Here is a 23,054-nt window from a genome sequence, read left to right as displayed (position 1 = left end):
TATCATCCCATCATTTTAGCACATATGTAGTTGTATAGATTGTGCACACAGTCAGGTTAATCACTGGTCCTTAAAATAAAGAGTGAAGTATGTCTGTCAGGGACTGGAGCCTGCACCATGTTCCTTGTATACGCTCCAAATAATGGAAACAAGTGAGTGAAATTTTCATCATCCTTTGAATTACTCTTCTCAGCTCTAAGCAGCAAGGAAAAAAAAAAGTAGGACTACATATATACATATCCATATGCATACAAATAGAAAAGACTAGAAATGTCATTTCCGTATACCCCGAAACCTTGAAACAAATCCAAAAAAGCTTACCCTTGCCAACGTCAGGGTTCCTTGTTTACACACACTGCAGCGGACCCTCAGCTTTCCAGGCTTCACAGCTTGACAGAAAGTTTTGCAAAAAACATAAAAACTGTTGTAACTTGCTGCACCTATCAAGAGGAAAAATAAACAAACAGAAAACAACCACTTTTGATGTATACTGAAAATCATCAGCAAATTGTCATGAAAGCTTTCTGTTTGACTCTATAAGTGATAAGTTAAAATCATTTTAAGTTCTGAAGACAGCTTTGCGGCCATCTTTTCTTACCTGGACTGGTTCCTAACACCTTCCAGTAACTCCTGCTTCTTGATCAATAAGTACAAATGAACTACACTTAATACCTTAAAAATGCATCCAGAGCTTATCACTGATGAGCACCCACTGAAATCCTTGGCAAGTGATTTATGAGATTGATTACCGTAGCCCTCCATAATTTGCACCTTACTTCTAGTCTAAAATTGTCTAGCTGCAATTTTTATGAGGTCAAATTGTATGAAAATTTCTTTAGATTAATTTTAAAAGATGAGTTTGACTGATACCACAAAAAGAAAACAAGTATTTAATTTAGCAAATTTACTTCTATTCATGGAAGACTGGAAGCCAGTTCTTTGTTCTTGCTGGCAGCCTTATAACCCAGCAATGTTTGCAAACTGTTGCCAAGATATTAGGCCAAGTAAATTTCCAAGGAAAATGAAATGAAACACATTCTGTCCTGTGAAACTATGGAACGGAACGTGATATATAGAGAATTGTGCAAGCCCAGAGAACTTGATTTCACCGGCAATGCTGACCACTGTTTTGAGTGAAGCACTTTTTAGAATAGCCATGGCTATTCTTTACAAAATGTTGGAATATCCCTGGCATGGTTTTAATCCAGACTGCACAGCTCCAAGTTCAGAGAATCAAACTTATCATCAGAAGTTGAAATGAGACCAGAATAAAGTTTCAAACAAAAATTTCTCAATATCAAGAGGAGATTTCGCCCATTAACAGTGGTGAACTTCAGAATCAGTAGCAATCCCTTAGAGATTAAAAGTTTTTGACTGTCGTTCTCCCTGTTCTCTTATTTCTCCCTTCATTCATCAGCAATGTATGTTTTATGTACATTTGAACCCTACCAGAGTAAAAACTACCTGGAATAATATTTTTAAACATGGCTGACTTCCTTTATTTTTTACGTGTCCCTCACACAGTAAAGGGTCAGATCCCATGTTCTGCCAACGCAAAATGCCAATCAATTACATTTTATACCTATTCATGGCTGTCTTGATCTAAACATGTTCGAATATAATATAAATGTAACTCAAATATAATTTCAGTTTCCAAATTTCAATCTCAGAGAACTGTGTCATCCAAAAAATCTTTTTTTCCAAGAAAAAGTATGCAGATGTCTACAAAGATGTACACTGTTGAAAGAAACTGTATAACATTTTTTCAATTTTTTCAAAAACATTAGCTACATAAGAGTATATCAGTGATGTATCCAAAAATAATTTTAGTCAACTGATTTATCAAGTGTTTTCACTATGCCTCATTGGAAAGTATTAACCACCATGGCAGAACACAAAGTATTACGGAATTGAAATTAAACTCAGTTTTTGTGGAAAATAACATACACCCATACATCCACATACACACTTTTCATGTGAATAAGTACAACCCAAAAGGCTGAGAGAACACTTCTCAAATCAGTCTAAAACACAGTTCTGGGATTAAAAGAGTTAAATTAAAGGAAAAAAGGCTTATGCTGAACTATTTAACAGATGATACAGTGTTGTGAAACTTAATATGACACAGTTTTGGACATCTGGATATCCATTCACTTGTATTTTGCTGGAAGCTCTGATTACTGGAACTGAGAGCACATCTGGATTAGACTTGATTTGAGCTAAAATTCCTATCAAAAATCTAAATTATGGTATTGCATATGAGAAGGAGGACACTTTCAAGTGACTTAATTTTACTTTTGGTAGTTCCTCTATGCAAGATCAGCAGATCAATCAATAAGATTGAAGGCAGTGCCTTTAGCACAATTCAAAGGGAATGCTCCAAGACTTAAGACAGTCTCCATGACTTAAGAAAGCAAAATTTACTCTACTATTGCTAGTAGAGGTCCACAATAAACAAGAGGATTTCAGCCATTTATTCCTGACTTGGTCTCAACAGCAGGAGGTGAGACCAGAGCCTGTTATCTATTCTTTTATCACCAGTCCTCTCCAATTCTGTATGTGGGCTGTCCAATGGGACTACTGAAACTGCTGCTTCTATTCACACTCATCCTGAGTGATTCTGTGGTGCTCACTGTCCTAGTTCAGTCTTACACTCCAAACTGATGCCTGGCATGACTCTAATGAAACCCTTCCAGTTAAACAGAACCCTCTTATTGAGTTCATGAGCCCTTGCAGCATAAAATAATTTGTTAATTGGCTGATGCCTTTCCTGATCGAGTCCTCCACTCCCTGCTGTCTTGTGTCCCTGTCTCACATTTTATGCCAAGGATTAAAATTTATTTCGAGGATTAAAACACTTGAGGCAGGAATCATGCTCTCTGTCTGCTTTGTGTTCTAAGCTCATTCCATCTGGACCCAAAGATAAAATTATTTTATTGATAATAGTCTGAAAAATATTCACAGGGTAGTATGGCATAAATCAGCATGACTGAATACTGCAGTAAAAAATAGTAGTCATAGGAGAGGCCTAAAATGAGACATATTGCTGATTTACTATAGAGGATAAATCTTATGCATTAGCTTGATATTTGCTCTGTGCAAAAATAGACTACATTAGCTCAATATTCATTTTTCTTAGCACTTTCAATTTTGTTTTCAGTTTTCATGAATATAAAAAGTCCCCCCAAACACATTCCCTGCGCACAAATTTGAAGCACAAGAAACAAATTTATAATATAATGGGTTGGAGCAGTTAAGCAGCACAGATCTATTCAGAGAAACGGAATAACTTCAGAAATATCTGCTACAGCAAGGAAGCTGGAAAGGCGCAACGTGACAAGAGGAATGCACTGACTTTAGAAGGAATGTGTTAAATGGAGATTTTCAGCAACATGTTCACCGTTTTATGCAGATGTGTGGCTCACATTCTCACAAAGTGCAGTTACATTATTAGGTGCATGTCCTGGGCAGCACTGCCAGGCAAAACAAAGACTTAATTAAAAATGCTAATGCTGCAAGTCGGCTTACAGTACAACACTGATGGCCAGCATTAAGCTCTTTACTGACTATTCATGTCACTGCCTGTATTAGCATGGGCCTTGGCTGAGACTACATCCCCTTGGAACCCCTTTTCAAAGAGAAACTGAAAGACACAGGAACAAGGAAATCTCTCTTATGCACCAGCTCTAGCGTATCAATATTAACAAAGAATGTCATTATGAAACACAGTGCCAGTAACCACTAAAATTGTTGCAGAACCAACCATATAGGTATATGTATGAGGCATATACTTCTGGGTGTATAACTTTAAAAACTAATGCGAATTCAGATAACAATCTCTATTTTGCAGTTTTCACTTCCAAATATTATCATATAAAGCGACTTATTACATGCTAGTTTTCAGAAAATGCTTGATGGTTTTCTCTGTGGAGTTAATTTACTTTAGTTGCCTTTACTTGCCAAAAAAAAAAAAAAAAAAAAAAAAAAAAAAAAAAAAAAAAAAAAAAAAAAAAGTAGGATGATATGAATACAAGAGGCCTTTCATTTCTCATCTGTGTCAGGACCTGTCCTCTCACCCCAATGAGATACGCTTTCTCTTTTCTACCTCTTCAAAGCTAATTTCCTCACAAATATCACATCACAAAAAAAAGTCTTGACACTGTTTTCTCCCTTTAGTATTTTATGAAAAAGGGGAAGTAGCTTTCTCTGATGTATATCCCAGTGTTTTTATATTGTCTCCCCATTTAGGTTTTTAAGCTCCTTAGGACATGAATTACTCCTTATTTCTCTGTTGTTAATGATGATCATGCTGTGGTGGCTTTGCACATGTTAGTGATAGCACAGACCAATTATTTTGATATGCATGACTAGTTAATGAGAAAACATTAGTCATAATGACTATAGACTTGATCCTGAAATATTTAATCAGTCAAAATACCTATTATCATCTCTATGACTGTTAGAGTGAATAAAATCTAAATAGGGATATTAGTAGCAAACCTACTGTTTTCATTTGAACTCCATTTTCAGATAGATTATACTGATTACTGAGTCTTTCCTATAATCACCTATTTAAAACAGGACACAGCTACAGGAAATCTTTCAATAGATTGAAAACTACATAAAGTTAGCAATGTTTCAGATTCCATTATATTTACATTTAGACTAGATGTAATTTGTAAAATGTGGACTGACTGTCAGAGAACTCAGACTGTTTTAGCAATTTGCACTCACATAATGAAAAATACACAGGTAGAAGAGAAAGAAAAAAGTATCCTTCCAACTGTGTTCACTTTAAGGACTTTGTTTGATTCAGCACAGTAGGATGAAAAACATCTGAAATACAAACCCAGAAGGCTCAAACTAGTGAAAATTTCTACATAAAACTAATTTAAAAAGAAAGAAAGTGTGTAGGTTGCACTTCTGGACGCAAAAAAAGAGAAATTACTTATAAAATTTGATTCACTTTGCAAAAATACAACTGATATGTACTGCCTTTAAACTTTTGTCCTCTAACCACTTTTCTTTGTCTGCAAAGATTTCACAGAACACATAGCTTTCCTCCCCAGACCCATGTAGATGCACACATTTATAAACTTTTCTACCTGTTGTAGATTAAAACTATTCTTTATTATGTCTATCTAATGTAGAACATGAAAATGGTATTTATTTAACAGCTAGATTCATCTGAACTGGTTGTGATATATTCTAGTGAGAAAAATTGACACTTACATGGTTTGAGTCAATTCATCCTAAAGTAGATTTTAAAACATATAAACGTGTCAGATAAATTGTGTCTAAAAGAATCTGTTTCTCTCTGCTGTGGGGATTTAGAACCACAAGGTGTGGTAGAAATATCTACTTTGCAAACCTCTAAAATTAGGGAAGATGAACCCTACTTGGTAATGCCATGCAAAAGAACTCGTGACTAAGACCTGAAGAATTCTGCAGTATGGATAACAATATGAAACGGAGTAAACCTGGAAAAAAACAACCAAACCAACCAAATTCCATTGTCTTGAGACTCAAATAGAACTTTCAGAGTGTCTATGAATTTCAGGTAATTAAATTATACTGACTACACAGCTATTTAGAAAAAAAGAAATGGACTTGTCAGTGTTACAAGGACTAAAAATTTAAGAGTTGAAATTTGTCTGAAGAGGGTGTAATGCCTAAGAAGTGGCATATCAGAAGTTACTTGGCAAAGACAATGGAGCACACTTGTCTTTTTAATGCCTTTTCAGTGAAAATATTTGTGTGAGAAAAAATCACCAGGAGACATCTATGAATTAAAATCTGCTAAAAGCATTTGATCTATCTTAAATTACTTAAATTACTTAAATTCAGGATATTAGTATATCAGGCTTTCTCATCCAATCATTATGAAAGAATCACCTGCTTCACTTTTCTGAGCCCCAGTATCATTTACCTTCACTTTCTTTTATGTTTCACCCAAATCCTTCATTATCTTGTTACCCATCTAACTTCTGTAATTACCTTTTTCCTGTCACATTCCCTTTCCTGACCTCTATATAAGCTTCACCTTTCTCTTACCTCTCACAATATGTCTTTCTCTCCTTCAGCTTGCTCTCCAATTTTCAGACAAAGGAGCAAAATTCAACATTAACGCTCACATTAACAATAAGGAGTGAAGGATTCAAAAAGAGAAAAAAACCCAAAACAATTGTGGTGATTCTGCCAGACAGCAGAACATGGAATAAAAAAGAAAAATAAAATCAATCAACCAAACAACAAACAAAAAACCCCCAAACAATAACAACAACAACAAAAAACTCCACTCAGAAATTTCACGAAACTACTGAAAACTTGGCAAAAATACATGGGAGAAAAACAGTGATATAACAAAAAAGTGTTCAAGACTTAAGACTATCAAAAGGTCTCCCATAAAATCTACTTCTTGTGCATGAGGAAACCACTATGCAGCAGTTGTAATATTCCCCACAAAGCTCCACCCTGAGCTGCCTTTCACATCATTGAAGGGACCGAGTCTGACCTGTGGTGATGACAGTGGGCTAGGCATGGTTTATTCGCAGCTGAAGGCAGTGCCTGCTGAGTTTAGACCTAAGCATGTGAAGGGAAGGGGAGATGCTCCAAAAGTCTGCGTGGGTCGCACAGATCATACACTGTAGGCTTCAGTATGAGCAGCAGACCCAGTTGATCACAGTTCCAGCAAGGAAACTAAGAAATGTTTAAAAATTAAACCAGTGGTCATAAAGAAAGTCCATAAGGACAAGGCTGGTTCCACGTGAGGCCAGAAAAACATCCAGACACAGCACACCTAAAAGCATAGCCTGGGGATGCAACAAAGAAAAGGACCTGAACCTAAAGGACCTGAACCTAAAGGACCTGAGCCTCCTGGGCCATTGGGCTCACTGAGGATGTGTGAGGTGAAAACCTCTGACAAGGCTTCCAGCAGCTCCTTCTCACACAGCTCTTTCAATAAAAGTCTGCGCATTTCACAACTGGCCTTTGACACAACAAGCTAAACACCCAAGGAGGAAGGGAGGTTGAAGAAGTCAAAATAATGGCTATTCCTACTGAGTTTCTTCTCTGTATGAGCTCCCTAATTACTTCCTGTGTCCCAAGACCCCAGGCTTACTCAACTATGATTACAACTCAAGTAGTTACAACTATGAAAGGATAGAATCCAGCAGCAACGTTGTTGCTGTTAGCTTTGTTACAGTCTGTCACTCTAATATATGACCTTCTAGAAAAGTTTGTTTTTCAGGGCACTCAAGGAATACATAATGAGGTTGCAAGGATTACAGAAGATAATTGATTTTTCCAAGGTACTAAAACTTTATCCTTGGAAGCAGTCAAGGACTTCTTGGATGAGGCTTTTGACCAAACTGGTCTGGTGGTAGGTGTCTCTGCCCATGGAAGAGGACTGGAACTGGGTGATTTCTAATGACCTTTCCAACCCAAATAGTTCTATGATTAAAAAAGCTTTCTCAGCAGTTTTTAAATAAAAATTATATTGTTACTGAATGAAATGCAATTGTGTTCAAATACATAGTTAAAATACAGAAATGAAGTTCAGGAATAAATGATCAGTTTTCTCAGTACAGTCCCACAACAAAATTGTTCCAGAACTTGAGTATTCACCACCAGAAAACCAGAAATGAACAGTGAAGTCACAAAGTTTGCTAGTGAAATGATTTTTTCAGGGTAGTAAAAATAAGGCCAACCAGAAAAAACACATTGAAGACCACAGAATGCTGAACAGCTAACAGTAAAATGAAAAATTAAATTCATTGCAGATAAATGTGAGGTGATATACATAGGAAAAATAATTTTACCCCAGCAGTGATGGTCTTGACTAGTTTCTATCACACAAAAACAGGATCTTGGGGCTACAATAGCCAGGTCTATGAAAATGTCAGCTCAGTGCTCACTAGCAATCAAAAAAGTAAATTGAATGCTAGGAATTATTAAAAGAGGAATTGAGAAGGAAAAAATCCAACCAAAAACCAACCAACCAAAACAAAACAAACCACCCCAGAAAACAATGTTGTATAAAAGCTGTAAAATCCATTATGTGCTCCAATTTCAGTAGCACATGCAATTCTATCTTTGCTTTGCATTCATAAATTCCACAGGTACATCTTTCACATTAATGTACTAAATAACTTATTAGTGCTTTTATTCTGACATTTCAGTTTGTCACAAAACTTTGTACAATGACAGTGTCGCACAGAAACTGTCTTTTCGAATAACCTGTGCTACTTTTTTTCATTTTCAATGTCCTGCATGTCAGGCTCCTCACTCTGAAGTTCCCACAGAACTAGAATTTTAATGACAATTTACTTTTTTTAGAAATGAAAGAGAGATGAAAAATGGCTCAGGAAAGATGTATCTATAACTAGTTGATGCAATGTTTTTCAATACAGACAGAAAATACCACTACCAGCACTTTTAAAATTGAATTATTTAGTTTCTGCAATGTGCTGTTAAAGACATAAGTAAGTTATCATTTCACTAAAAGAATTAATTTGAGGCAGTTCCTTAGCTGATTTTACAAGTGAAAAGATATATTGACAATATTTCTCTTAAAGGCTTGTCTGGAAAAATGGGAAAGATTGAGTGAAAATGGCAATTTATCATGCTCTTTTATCTCAACATAATGGCATAGTCATTGCATCACTTTTATAAAATGCAGTACCAGGACTATACTGTAAAGAGTAGGAGTGATTTTAAGAAAAAGGTCAGCTTAGAATTTCACATGCTCTGTTCGCATATGCTCTAAATTGGAATGTTGGATATGCAGCAACGCCCTTTTGCATTTAGAAGACAGTTTTGAAAACACAAACTTAATTCAAGAGGTTTCTTTACCTCTTTAAACTATGGACCAAAAGAGTATGGAAAGAAGGGATAGTTTTTCCAGGCTGTTAAAACCAGCCTAGGCATTTAAGCAGTGGGCAGTAAACAGTAGTTCTTTAAAGCAATTCAGTTGTGATACATGCTAAAAGCAAACTTCCTTCTGTAGAGGAAGGAAAACACAGAACAAAGTATTTCAGGAAAAGAAGTAAAGACAGACAAAGAGGAAGACAGAGTGCACTCTAAGCTCAGAGCTTAAACCTCAAAACTCCTCTAGCTCTGCATTAACTAACAGAATTCCCCATCCACAGATTAGCTGAAAGGCAGCAAGATTCATCTCATTAAAGTTAAATGTGCAGAAAATGGAATCATAGTAATCCTCACTGACATGTTTACATGTACAGTCTGCTGAGCATCTACGTCTGTTATTTGATAAGAAGCATAGAAATAATGGTCTCAGACTTTGAAACAGTGATACCAACTAATCCTATCCTTGCAACTCTCACAGATGCCTCAACACATCTAAAAATTCCTCACAGAGAGGTGATGGTACCTATGATGTAGTGATCCCCCTTGCTGTGCCAAGGTACATAACTCTACACAGGAAAGCTTCAGGCTTCAGCTCATGACCTTTCCATATGCACTTTGGGGAGACCCTTTGGGGTGGCTCCAGCCAGATAAACCTGTTGGCTTGATCATCTTCATAAATAACAGGAAAATGCACATTATTATCCAGAAGGAATCAAGTGGCTTCTCTATCAGAATGAATTAAGCTAATGTTGGAGTTTCTAAGTAGATACCTGTCACTTTAACTCTTAATTACCCTTTTTCCTTTAATACAAACCTATGATGAAGTAAGAATGAAGTAGTTTGTAGGCCCTGTGAGCCTTCTCAGTAAGAGATATTATCAATAAACATACGGTTCACTTACCAATATGTTCTTTAATTCATTAATTATTACATATTTTTATACTATATGTACAATGTCTTCAAATGTGACATCAGTATTAAAAGTTCATTGCATTTTAGAACTAGATTGCATAAAAATTCTCTGCTCAAGATGAATTTAAACCAAGTCTTGCTTTCATCCTTCAACCTGTCAGTTTAGGAAACACCCTCTGCCCCACATTAGCATTCCTACCACAGGACCTGTAGAACCTCCACTCCTCACCACCCTATGTTCAGCACAGAGCTTTAGCAGCTGCTTGTTACCCTACTCCCAATTAGAGTGACACCAAACCAGAGGCTGCCAGCTGAACTCTCGGTTGTTCCCCGGGGTGCCAATCAATTAAACAAATGGATTTTGCAGAATGGTTTTGGTGAAGTTAAACAGAAATGCCTAAAGACTATTTTGTACATACAACTTGAGATGTACTTCATACCTGTTATCTCTACAAAACCCTGTTCCCCTCCTGCCATTTCACACAAACCTAAGAAAGCTGATTTGTTGGTTTTCTTTCTTTGCAATGCTTTGCACAGTTTGACAAAGTTTTGAGCTGGAGTTCTCCTTTCTAGTGCTGAATTCTCAACTCACACCATAAAGTAGAAGACATTCCTGCAGACTCTAAAGAGAAAAGATTTCATCGCAATGCCTCCCTACTTCCTTCATCAGTAAGCATTTGATCTCTAGTTGATTCTTTTGAAGAATTACAAATATCTAGAAAACAATCAAGGTATTATATCTACATCTCCAGTACCTAATGCAGATTCCTGTTCTACTCTGTATCTGTGCAGGAGGTAATCAGCCTTGCAGTTCTGCCCTATTTATAGTATATTTATAAGTCATTTAGCCAGAGAAAGAGACTCCAGAGGGGCTACAGGAGAATAGGGATAGCAAAATGAAATATGAAAGAGATTCTACAGAAAAGCAGAATGTTAGATGGATGTTCTTAGATATGGCAATGTTTCATGAAGATGTTTTATTTATCCACATCTAAATATGTGATCAAAACCAGAATTTTGTGCTTGGATAGGAGATATAAAATGTGTTTGTTCACCTCTAGATTTAGTGCACCTGAAAAATTTCTATTACAGATTAGGAGACAAAATGTAGAGGACTGGTAACATTTCTGTTTGAAACAAATTTTTTTTTGCATTTCTATCCTAAATACTTCACAGTGGTTAGAGTTATAAAGAAGACATTGCTCAAGTCAAATATATTAGCTCAGCTATGGCCCTCAAAATGGTCCCAACATGTTAAATTACTGTGAAAAATGCTTTGGGGTTTAGAAACCAGGATACGATGATCTACAGCTATTCATCATATATAGGGTATCAAGAAGGATTAAAATCCTACTAAATTAAATATTAGTAATATGCATAATCACTAATCTGCATCAAATCAGGAATTTAGATCTTAATCTTTCACAGCTGAAAGTAGTGGAGATTTTGCTATTTATTTCATTATTATTAGAATAAACACAACATTCTTTTGAAGAGAACTAAACTTACTTGGGAAAAGTCCCTGATAATGTTAATCATGACCTTCACCTAGCCATATCTTCAGCACAGACTTAATTTAAAATACTACTGATGTTTCATTCAGCTACTCCAAAAATAATTAGTGGAGGCTAATTATTAGGAAAGAGTTGCAGTTGAAAAAAAATTCAGTTGCCAAGCGATACACCTTTAAATCAGAAACCAACTGTTGCCAGTGAGTTTTCTCCCAGTAATACATGCTGAGTATTTATTGTGTGACAAAGCTGAAAAGCAAACTATGGTGAACAAAAAGAGGAACACTGTGGCTACTGCTACTTTAGTTGATCAAGTGAACTTCTGATATTTTTTACAATTTTGGTTCAACCACCTTCACAGCAGAAAGGCAATAAGATAATGTCAGCCAGCACTGAAAACCAGGATACTGGTGCTTACAAAAAATCCTTGACAAGTTGTGCAGTGTTGCAGGAAGCTGAATATCAATGAGTACAGTACATGATGAACAGGCTCAACTTGGAACATGATGTCCTTCTGTTCCCTCACCCTGCACCTGAAGACCCCCTGTCTGTATCCATACATTTCTTTTTCTCTATTCCTGTCTTCCAACAGGTAAATGTCAAGACCCACAGATCTGATTGCTGCAGCAGCAGGGAGGGCATCATGAAAGCTCGGAAAGAGACTGATGGTGCTCAGCAAGCATGGTGGCTTTCAAGGAGCCCTGGGGCACCCTGCTCCAGGATGCAGCTGCCACCTTTGATATTTCAAGCTGCATTTTGCTGAGTGGGAGGACAGTTGAAATACGAACATAACTACATATATATATATATATATATATATATCAATCTCTGCTACATGGGATTGCATTTTGCATGGCCTTGCAACACAGTTGCAGATACTCCATTCCAGAAATGTAGAAAACATTACAGGTAGACAGACTGCCAAAACTTAATCTGAAGAATTCATCTGCAAATACTAGTTATAGCAGTAGTTGATTGTAACTGCTAATATATTAATAATATACAAATGAGAATATATTATATACTCAGAGAATCTTTCATGTTCTTAAGGTAAGACCTGAGGCCAAATACTCACAGACATATCAACAGTACAGATAGGCTTGTAAGATACAGTTTCAGGTGTATCAGTGCATATAAAGATTCATCTTTTTTTGAACTAGCACTTGAAAATGGTGTTTTGAATCTTAAGATTGATGATTAAATAGGAACTTCCCAATTCTAGACACCTCACAAAGAAAATTATGATTCTGAGACAGTAGTTGCACATTAAAATTGGTGCCACAGCACATGTAATCTAGCTAAGAAATATTCCAGTTTCACTTGCAGGCCACTGTAGCATTCTGTTAAGGCAAATCAAGGAAAACATTTTCTTAGTTTATTTCCTTTCAGTTTGATAATTTTATGCTTTAACCTGTCTAGGTCGAACTTTCTGTCCCCTGCCAATAGAATACCAACATTTTGGACATTTGTAGAAAATTTTTATCAATTACAAAAAACAATAAATGTTGATAAATACACATCTTCTCTTCTGTTCCAACTTAATAAAATCTTAATTGCTGGTCATAATATAGCAGTGTACCAATGTGTAAGGAGGAAAAAGGTTTAAGCAAAAGGTTCAGTGTACCTCAGAGTAGGAGGAAAGCAACCCTGCACTGAAGTAGGTATTTGTAAATCCACATAAAGCTGAGAGAGAATCTCAGTTTCTATGATTAGATACTCTCTAAAAGAAAGAAAGAAGCAAACAAACACAAAGAAAAGAAAACAGAGGCACAAATAATTAATAAAACCAACTGCAATCCCAGTTGGCAGTCTGTGAAGAGAATTGGGAATGGACGTGAAGGTCACTACCTTGGCACTGCTAACAGTGGTCACTCATGTAGTGGTGAAAATGGGAAAAGTTCACCAACACAAAGCTGATAATAAAACTCTAAAGACTTTTGGCACAGCAATGCAGGAGCAGGCACTGATTTTATTTCTGCTTTTCTGTGAATAGGAGTTAGAACTTCTGACTTCATTGTCCATTTTCCTATAATGACCATTTTCCCTAAAAAAAAAAAAGAAAAAATCCCTCCACATAAAAAATGCAAAACAAAATCAAAAACCCCCCACCAAACCAAAACCAGAGAATCAATCTTCCCCTGCCGAATACAATGACCTTTCTGTTTCACAGAAGATCAAATTTAGTCCCACTGAAATTATTTGTATTTATAAGGAGAAAGCAGGGTGTGTTTTGCAAAGCTATTTTTTTTAATTTTATTTTTTTACCTTCTACTATCAACAGAATTTCTTAATCTCTTCCATGTAATAACTTTCTATAGCTCAAGCCTTTTTGATAGGTCTATTCTCCCAATGTCCTTGCAGTGCACAGAGAGCTCCCAGTGACAGAAATTACTGTTGAGCACATGACTTGAGCACGGACGCTGATTCCTCATTCTGAGTGCTAAGAGCTCATAACAGAGCCCATGTGGTGCAAGCGCTGAGCTGCACAGTGGCAGCTACTGTTTTTTTAAAATGAACATTTTAAACCTTCTTAGAATGCCATGGGACAAAGCCCTGGAGGAAAGAGGGGAACAAGAAAACTGGTTAATATTCAAGAACCACCTCTTCCAAGATTAGGAGTGCAGCATCCCAACACAGAGGAGGTTAGGAGGACTGCATGGATGAATACGAAGCTCTCAGACAAACTGAAGCACAAAATGGAAGCAAGGACAGGCAGCCTTGGAGGAATATACAGAGGTTGTCCAAGCAGGCAGGGATCAGGTCAGGACAGCTAAAGCCCTGATGGAATCAAATGTGTTCAGGAACATCAGGGACAACAAGAAAAGCTTCCATAGGTAGGTCAGTAATAAAAGGAAGACTACTGAAAATGTGGGCCTGCCCAAAATAGAAACAGGAGAACGGGTTACCTGGGACATGGAGAAGACTGAGATGCTCAGTACCTTTTTAATCTCAGTCTTTACCAGTAGGTGCTCCAGGCGCACCACCCAAGTGGCAGAAGGCAAAGGCACGGACACGTAGAATAGTGTCCAGGTGGAGATCAGTGACAAGTGGTGTCCCTCAGGGGTCACCTTTGTTGGCAACATGGACAATGGGGCAGTGCTGTGGTGCCGTTGAGACACTGGAGGGAGGGGATCCCATCCAGAGGGACGCTGACACTTGAGAGATGCCAAACCTCTTGATGTTCAACAAGGCCGAGTGCAAGGTGCTGCATGCGAGTCAGAGCAATCCTAAGGACAATCACAGGCTGGGCATGGGTTGAGAACGGGTTGAGAACAGCTCTGAGGAGAAGGACTTTGGGGCATTGGTGGATGAGAAGATGACCTGCAGCTTGTGTTCACAGCCCAGAAAGCCACCTCTGTCCTGGGCTGAATCCAGAGAACCGTGTCCAGCAGGGCAAGGGAGGTGATCCTCGCCCTATACTCATGAGACCCCACCTGGAGTCATGTGTCCAAGGGTCAATGTATTGGAGTGGATGCAGAAGGCCAAGGAGATGATCAGAGGTCTGGAGCACCAGTCCTGTAAAGACAAGCTGAGAGAGTTGAGGTTGTTCTGCCCAGAGATGAGAAGGCCCTAGGAGCCCTTATAGCAGCATTCCCATACCTAAAGGGGACTACAAGCAAGCAGGGGAGGGAGTTTTTGCAAGGTCATGCAGTGACAGAACAGGGGAGAATGGCTGTAAAATAACAGAGGGTAGGTTTAGGTTGGATTTAAAAAAGAAGCTATTTACTGTGAGAGTGGTGAGGCACTGGAAAAAGTTGCCAGAGAAGTTGTGGATGCCTCAACCCCGGCAGGTTGGATAGGGCTTTGAGCAACCTGGTCTAGTGAAAGGTGTCCGTGGCACAGAGGTTGGAACTAGATGATCTTTAGGGTCCCTTCCAACCCAAACCATTCCATGATTTTATGATTCTTACTTGTGCTTCATAATTGGAGTCTTTCTGTCAAAAAAGAATCACTCTAAAACTCTATTATCAATGTTTTTACATGTAAGTGATGTTTTCTAAGTGTTACTTTTCATTTTTCCTAGTAACATCAGTAACAAATTCATGTCAACAATTATCCTGAAAAACATAAAATGCATAATTTTTTTTAATCAGTACAGAACATTTTCCACCTACAAATGTCACCTCCAGCTAGTGGTATAAAGATGCAAGTGATGCACTCGCAAACAAAAGTCCATCCACGTTGTCCCCCATAAACAATCAAAATACATTTTAAGACCACAACTCTGTTCCACCCCACTGTGTGACACAGCGGAGCCAGCAAATGTTACTGTTCAATTAACATGGAAGGGCCTTTGAAAACAATAAAGTAATTAGACACGTTCATGAGAGATAATTATGTCATGGAAAGATACGCATTCCCGGAAGAGCTTCAACCTCTATTAGAAAAGAGCATTTTTTACATTTTTCCTTTCAAATTAATTTCACAGACATGCAAGGTGTGATGGGAAAATGGCACCATTCTCATCAGTGTTAAAAGCATATGATATGAATGAGGTCTCCAGCATGGCACTGGCTGCAATAAATTATCAAGTGTGCGTTCTGTTTTCTGAAATGGGCTCAATTTATCATTTTATTGAAAAGGTTCCATTATGCTAATGTCTTATAAAATCACTTTCTGCTGTTGCTAGAAGGTGAAGAGGGGATATCAATTTTTATATATAGAATTTGGAAGTATTACAGCAATGAATTGTCAAGGGTTAATAACACTAACAGAAGATAAAATATACATAAGAGAAAACTTCCAAGGACTTTGTAATGACAAATTTTCATAACCCTACTGGAAGCAGAATAGTTTTCTTAAGCTTAACTCTCCTAAAAGAAATGTTGACAGAATTAGCAATAGTTAGTTTCTGGGCTGAAAAATCTTCCTCTCTTCTCCAATTAACCCTTGAGTTGACACTGGAGACTGCTTTTTTCCAATGAAGATAAGAATAAAAAATACCATTACTGTTCTTATCAACTTGCCCAGATAAATATGAAGGATAATCAGACAGGGGTACGTGGGTGATTATTTGAAAAGGGGAATACTCTTTCTCTTAATAAAACTTTTTCTAGTAAGAATATTTTTACTCTTTTGAATTATTGTATACGAAACAGGAAAGCAGCAAAAGAAGAGAAATAGATTTAGATAGACAATATGTTTGATCTCGTATAATAGCAATTCTGTGGGTTTGTAGTTTGTATCCAAAACCTCTCTTTTTTGCTGTTCATCAAAAAAACATAGTACTGATTCAGAAACATTATCCTATTTTTAACAGGAAGCATCTTCCTAGGGGCATGCCTTCCCTACCTCTGAACAAACTCACAGAGCATAATCCAAGAACGTACAGCATCAAGAGGGATAATTTAATAAATACTGACATTAACAAGCTGCCCAGGGAAGAAGTTGAGTCACCATTCCTGGAGGTAATTAAAGTTCAGATGTGGCACTTAGGGAGATAGTTTAGCGGTGGACTTGGTAGTGATGTGTTAACCTTTGGACTCAATGACCTTAAGGTCTCTTCCAACCTAAACAATTCTATGGCTGCAATATATTTTAGCAGTGGAAAACAAGTGGAGCTGGAGCACTCTAACCACTACCTCATTGGATCATCAATAAAAACCCTTCTGGATCTCACAGCTTCAAACAAGGATCACAGTTCAACAACTTCTGTCATACAACAGTTACCGAACAGCTTGGGAACTTACATTTTTTGAAAAATTCTCATCCAATACATAGGAAATATTTAGTGCAGTTGAGTTAAAATTAAAACCAATGTCTCTTTATGCTATGAAAATGTTATTGGCATACTCTTCTATTAATACACGTGGATTTTTAGACCTGAGATGCACATACTTAAAAGATGGTTACTTCTAAAACACATGTTCTAACACTGACTAATCTAGTCAGGCACAATGTGTAAGCATTTTGCATCAAGTATGTGAGCAATGTGACTACCAGAGGAACAAAGAGGTGTGTAGTTGCACACATCTTTGGCTCAGAGGCATCCACATGACAAAAGCTTGTAAAACAAAACAAAACACGCATGAGAGACTGCAAGTGGGTAGAACATCTCCCAGGTATGGAACACCCATGAAAGGTAGCTGGCAAAACAAAAAACAATGGAACCAGTGAAGAGCACAAAGGAGATTCAGGTCAGGAACAAGTAGTATAAAACTATCAAATAAGAAAAAACAATAGAGAGGAAGGAAGGCAAGTGCTTTAGTTCCAGTTTCTGTTTTAAAAGAGCTCTCAGACTCAATGAACTCAACTTTTGAGACTACAACACATCATTGCAGTGAACATGGCATCAGGTTATGGCATCGTACATTGACAGCAAATTTAAGACAAAAGGTCTAACAGTGAAAGTCTAACAGTTTAATGTATGCCATGAATGCACGGTGATAGCAATTAACAATGAGCAAGACCTAACCAGTAGAACAGAGACAGCTGCCAATGCAGGAATTTTGTAAAAATGTGTTTTGAACTTTAAAACAGAACTGTACATACAGTAAATTTACAGTGTGTAATGAAGACAAATGCAGCCTTGTTTCCCAGAAATTATTTGTTAAAATCATGACTAGTTTATTATTTCTGAGTTGGTGTTTTATTCTGCATTTCTTAAAAAGGCAAATTAATACCTTCCCTTTTCTGGGTGTAGATTGAGCCTCAAATTAGTATTGAATTTAATATTTAAAAGTTCGTAAAATAGTATATTATAAAAAATCTGAATCAAATATAGGCTAAATCACACTGGGCTGCTTGATGAATTTTCATTTAAATTAAAAGTAGTTTAATCCTAATATGAAAGCAAACTATCAGGGTGCCAAATCCAAAAATAAATAGTAACCTAACTAGTTACTTGAATATGTCTACTGAAAGAATACATTGGTTGCATATTAAGTAATTTACTATTTTTTCTTGTACAGCAATATGAATCGTATTCAAATGGATGTCTGTAAAAGAGAACTATCATAAGAATCATAAGAATCAGAAATGTTGTATTAATATTTCAAGAAATTTAAGAAGGTTCATTACAAGCACTCTGGTAATTTTTTTTTAGAACAAAATTTTGATAACTCTAGGAAAAAGGCCTAATTACTAAATGTAAATTGCACTGAATACTGATTTTCCTTCTCCAAACAACTGATTTACAATGCCATGGACCTAAAGTATATTTAATTAATTAATAAATGTTATAATTAACCCACAAGTGATTTGTACACATGCCAAAGGGGAAAAAAAATATACTGATTAGTTTCCTTTGGATAAAAATGCAGTTAAGTGACACAAGAAATTTTAGGAATCCTTTTTGATCTCTTTTAAGGGAATAGTAAATTCTTAGATATTTGGATTTGTAACACAGAAAAGCAGCATTAGATCAGAGCCTCACGTTTCTGAATGACGATGAAAATGTTCTTTCCCCGCTGGAAGCCATTTTGAATGGATTAGGGCTCATGTTTTGATGAAATTCTCAAAAAGGGATAAGAAATAGCTGCCGTTGTCCTCAGCTCAGTTTCGAGTAGTGTTACTCAGCCTAACACCACGTGCAAATGGGGAGGTAGATGTACACCATAACCCTGCCCAACCTGGATCTAATTTGAGATTATAAGGTATATAAAAGTGTGAAGTAATTTTACAATACTTCAGGAGTTACACTACTCATTTACTTCAAACAGATTAGACACAAAAATTGTTATCCTTTTAGGCTTTTTGAGTAAAAGAATTATAATAAAGTGTAATATTAATTACAGGGCACAGAAATTTTTAACACACAGTCATCAGAATATTATTCAAAACCAATTTGTACAATGTCAGCAATTTCCATGGTTAAATTGATATGGGTTTTTTTATTCATCCGTGCTTGCCTCAGAAGTAGGCACAGATCTGACCAGCCACACCCCCAATTGTGGCTTTCCCTTCTAAGTGTTTTTTACTGTCTCTTTCGTGGCATCAGATTCTTACATGGAATGGGCACCAGTTCACCACTTCATGCATCACTGACAATACTGAGGTTTTGGTAATGACAGCTTCATCTGCCTTAACTGATACTCGTTTTACTTGGAAAGACAAGAAGTTTTAACATATATTAAGTTTTGGTAAAGCATTTCTTAACTAGATGGAAAACAATCTCTCTTTTTGCTAGAATTTACAGCTTGGCACACCTGAGTCAGTATATACACGTACTTTATTAACTCTTCTGTGATCAGAAGAATAAGGAAAGATAAGGAAACAGAGGTGCCTTGCATGCAAGCATTTGTAAAAGTCTACCTAATAAACACCAGGATTCCTTTTTGGAACTGATCAGATGAACATTTATTTAAAAGTTGAAAGTAAAAAACCCCTAAGTTATGAGGACCACATCTACTTGATTCAGACAAAATAATAAACCAGCTGATAATAGATTAACCTGGGAATTACATAAGAAACCATTCATGTCAGCTTAATGAAAACAAAATCTGTTGAACTAACTATTTTTTTTCACATTAAAAATTTGCTTGACATGAGTCATACATTTAAAAAGGGGAGGGAATGGGATTCTGCAGTCTGACTTCCTGCCATCCATGCCACTTGTAGGTTGAAATCCTATCTTCATGTTTCAGAAAAAAAAAGGTTCTACTTTTTTTTTAAATAGATAAATATGGAGGATAATTTGCATTGGTGGTTGATCTCCTGGCAAGTTAAAATCCATGTGTGGTATTTGTATTTTCTGGCTTGTACTTTCTAGACAATGAGAGCTAAAATCCTAAGATAGGTGGTAAGATCTAATATCCCCACATTACCAATCTCCACTCCACAGATGTCAAAACAAATATAAAGCAATCATGACATGCACTTTTGTAGGATTCTCATGACTCTCCTCCAGAAACTTCTAACAGTTCAGACATTAAAAAGTGCGTTATACTAGTTTTAGTTATGCAAGTGTCAAAAGCAGAGAAAAAACATATTTGCCACTTCACTCCACTCTCTTTTCTGTTTATGCTCCCAAACAGTCTATTGGCTTTCCTGAATCTGAAATCACGATGCATTCTCATATTCAGCAGATGAGTCATACAAACCCTTGTGTTTTACAGATTGTTTTTCAGGGAGAAATCAGAGAATCACAGAATTTTTACGGTTAGAAAAGACTTACAAGGTCCTCAAGTCCAACCACTCTCTCTTCATCTCAAACATGTATCTACTGACATGCAACCATTATGGAACATGGTTTGATTTACTCACATTGTGTTTATGAAAGCATTTTGTTCCACATATTGGACAGATGCAAATTAGGAGGGGCTGAGGTAGGATGAAAATCCTGTGCTGAGATTTTTTTCATGCCCACTAGAAATCATGCAATGTTTTCAGAAAAAAGAAACAATGACAACAAAAACAAACAAACAAAACCAAAAAAACCCCAAGAACAACAACAACAAAACACAAATGAGAAGAAAAGGCATTTCTACCACTTTTGTCTGCAAAGACAGGAAACCTGGAATTCTTTGATGAAGAGAATTTTTGCATCCATTTTCATTTTTTTTCAGCTTGTTAATGACTTTCAAACTTCTGAATTTCTCATAGGGAAACACACTGTAGTCTAAAACACAGTGCAAATAAGATGCATCTCCAGACCAGTCAGGAGTTGGTTTCATTACTCACACAAGAGTGGGGGTGAGCTGGGAGGAGGCTGTCCTGTTACCTGCTTCTGCTAGGAGCAAATGATGCCCTTGGTGGAGACACACTGCCAGGCCATAAAGATTTTTGTCTCAAGTGCAGTGGTTCATACTACCTAAGGAGATTGCTTATATAACAGCAGTACAGCATAAAAAGAGTTGCCTCTCTCCTGGTTTTTCTGGTAAAATTTTACATTTTGGCCCCTAAGCATTCACGTAAATACTTTGAAAATACTATTTTTGCAGTCAGATTCTGCAAAAGCTCCTGAGAGAAGCTCTTGTGATGTGAAAATTACCACAAAACTTTTTACTCAAAATTCAAAGAAGGGTAAATAAAATCAGGGCAGGAACACGGGGTCGGTATAACAAATGAAAATACCTTAGGTTTCAGAAAGACTTAAAGTCTCAGTGTTTACTGCTGCAATCACAGAGTAGCTGTGTAGCATGTCAGACTAAACAATATTAATCTAATCAATTAAACTTTTGCCTCTAAATTGTATGTTTAAGTTTGTCATCTACAAACAGAAAAATAAAGATTATACTTCATTCACCTGTCTAGGGTGCTGCTGTAGACTGATCACCACAACCATTCACCTCCTAAGACAACAGCTGGTAAGTATATTTCAGCTACCAGTGATGGTACCTGCTTTCCTCAGCCACTCATTCCCACTAATATCAGTCATTTCATTTATGCCAAAGGAAATATTGCTACACAGTAAAGTTTACTGCAAAACTGATCTTTGGAATAATATTTTTTTAAGTGACTATAAATTAACTCACCCTAAATCCATAAGGAAAAATATAAGTTCCCTATATTGAACAAAGGATTGGAGCTGAACAGAAAAAAGGACAAATTTTATGAATGAAAGTCAAAACAAGGAAAGATGTTAACAGGCTTTTGAAAAGTACTTCCTGTTAACATCCTTTTCCAAAGAACTATCACTCATCAGAGTGGCTTTTTTTTTTTTTCTTCTATGATAAAAAGTCTTCAGAATTTAATCACAGATAAAACTAGCCCATGCATTTGACCAATACATTTTGTCCTCATGCATTCTGCCATGAAAATATTTGCTGCAATAGAAGACACCCATCAGTTTGTACTTGGCTTCACAGAGTTTGTTGTCTGTTTGTCAGTTTGTGAACAAACATGTCACATAGCCCATTTTAGAAGTCCCTACATATGTATGAACTATTCTGCAAAGTCAAGTACAGCTATTAAATCCCTTTACCTATCATGTACAGTACTGAAAAAATAAATATGTGCTAATGTTCAAAAGCTCACGTTTTTGTCTTGCTTCTGAGAGTAAGCTCAGGCTGAAGCCCTGTCCCTAGTTTACCACATTTAAATCAGCATGCACCCCTCTTATCTCATTACTCATTCAGATTGGGAGATGTGGATCATTAAGCCGGGTACTAATTTGCTCCTAAACTGCACTCATTCATCATTAGTTGGCAGTGAGAGGTTGACCAAGTCAGTTGTAGAATACTTCTGTGACCCTCCCATGGATTGTATATTTTCTGCATGAGCTACTTAATAAATTCTCTAGAAGTTATTTTAACAGTTTTAGTAGCCATTTTGTTAAGCAAGATGATTTCTGTGGCCAGGTAAGTCCCAGAGGTATCTGTGTCACATTCACAATTTATTTTCCGTACTCTGGATATGAATGTTTGCCATTATCTTCTGTACTGTGCAAAAGGGGTATTTGTGTACTGTTCTTATAAGAAGATCTCTCTGATGGACTATTATGATAAATCACAACAGAATCTGGTAGTGCACAGAATGATGTATCTTCACGGGGCAGCAGTGTCAGTAAGACCATTGTGCAGTAAATTGTGCCTCAGATTATTTTTCACAATGAAGATACTCTCAGTAATCATTTGGTGGATGAAGAACTACAAATGTCCATAGTATGAATCATCACCATCATGTGTTGTGACAGCAAAACTTTAAAAGTCTTAAATCGATTGTAAATATTTTTTTATAAAATGTATGGGTATGAAAGCATCAAAACAGATTGGGAATTAAACACAGTTGCAAGACATAAGCTGCCCAACATTCTAGTTAAGAAAACTTCTATAATGGAAATTTTACAGAGACTATATTTTGGCTTCTCATAGACCTCTGTGG

At 36.7% G+C, this 23,054-nt stretch overlaps 1 protein-coding gene across 2 annotated transcripts in view; it reads right to left on the bottom strand.

Annotated features, from left to right (window-relative positions):
* Positions 1-23,054, bottom strand: part of PRKN (parkin RBR E3 ubiquitin protein ligase) — a 685,495-nt gene that overhangs the window by 446,962 nt on the left and 215,479 nt on the right. For both annotated transcript variants that reach the window (XM_063390620.1, XM_063390621.1), the window contains exon 4: positions 322-440. In XM_063390620.1, the coding sequence (XP_063246690.1) occupies positions 322-440 (119 nt within the window). The remainder of the gene's footprint in view (positions 1-321; positions 441-23,054) is intronic.

The sequence above is a fragment of the Prinia subflava genome, chromosome 2 (assembly GCF_021018805.1).
Source record: "Prinia subflava isolate CZ2003 ecotype Zambia chromosome 2, Cam_Psub_1.2, whole genome shotgun sequence".
Taxonomy (NCBI): domain Eukaryota; kingdom Metazoa; phylum Chordata; class Aves; order Passeriformes; family Cisticolidae; genus Prinia; species Prinia subflava.
This window is presented reverse-complemented; position numbering and strand designations above follow the sequence as displayed.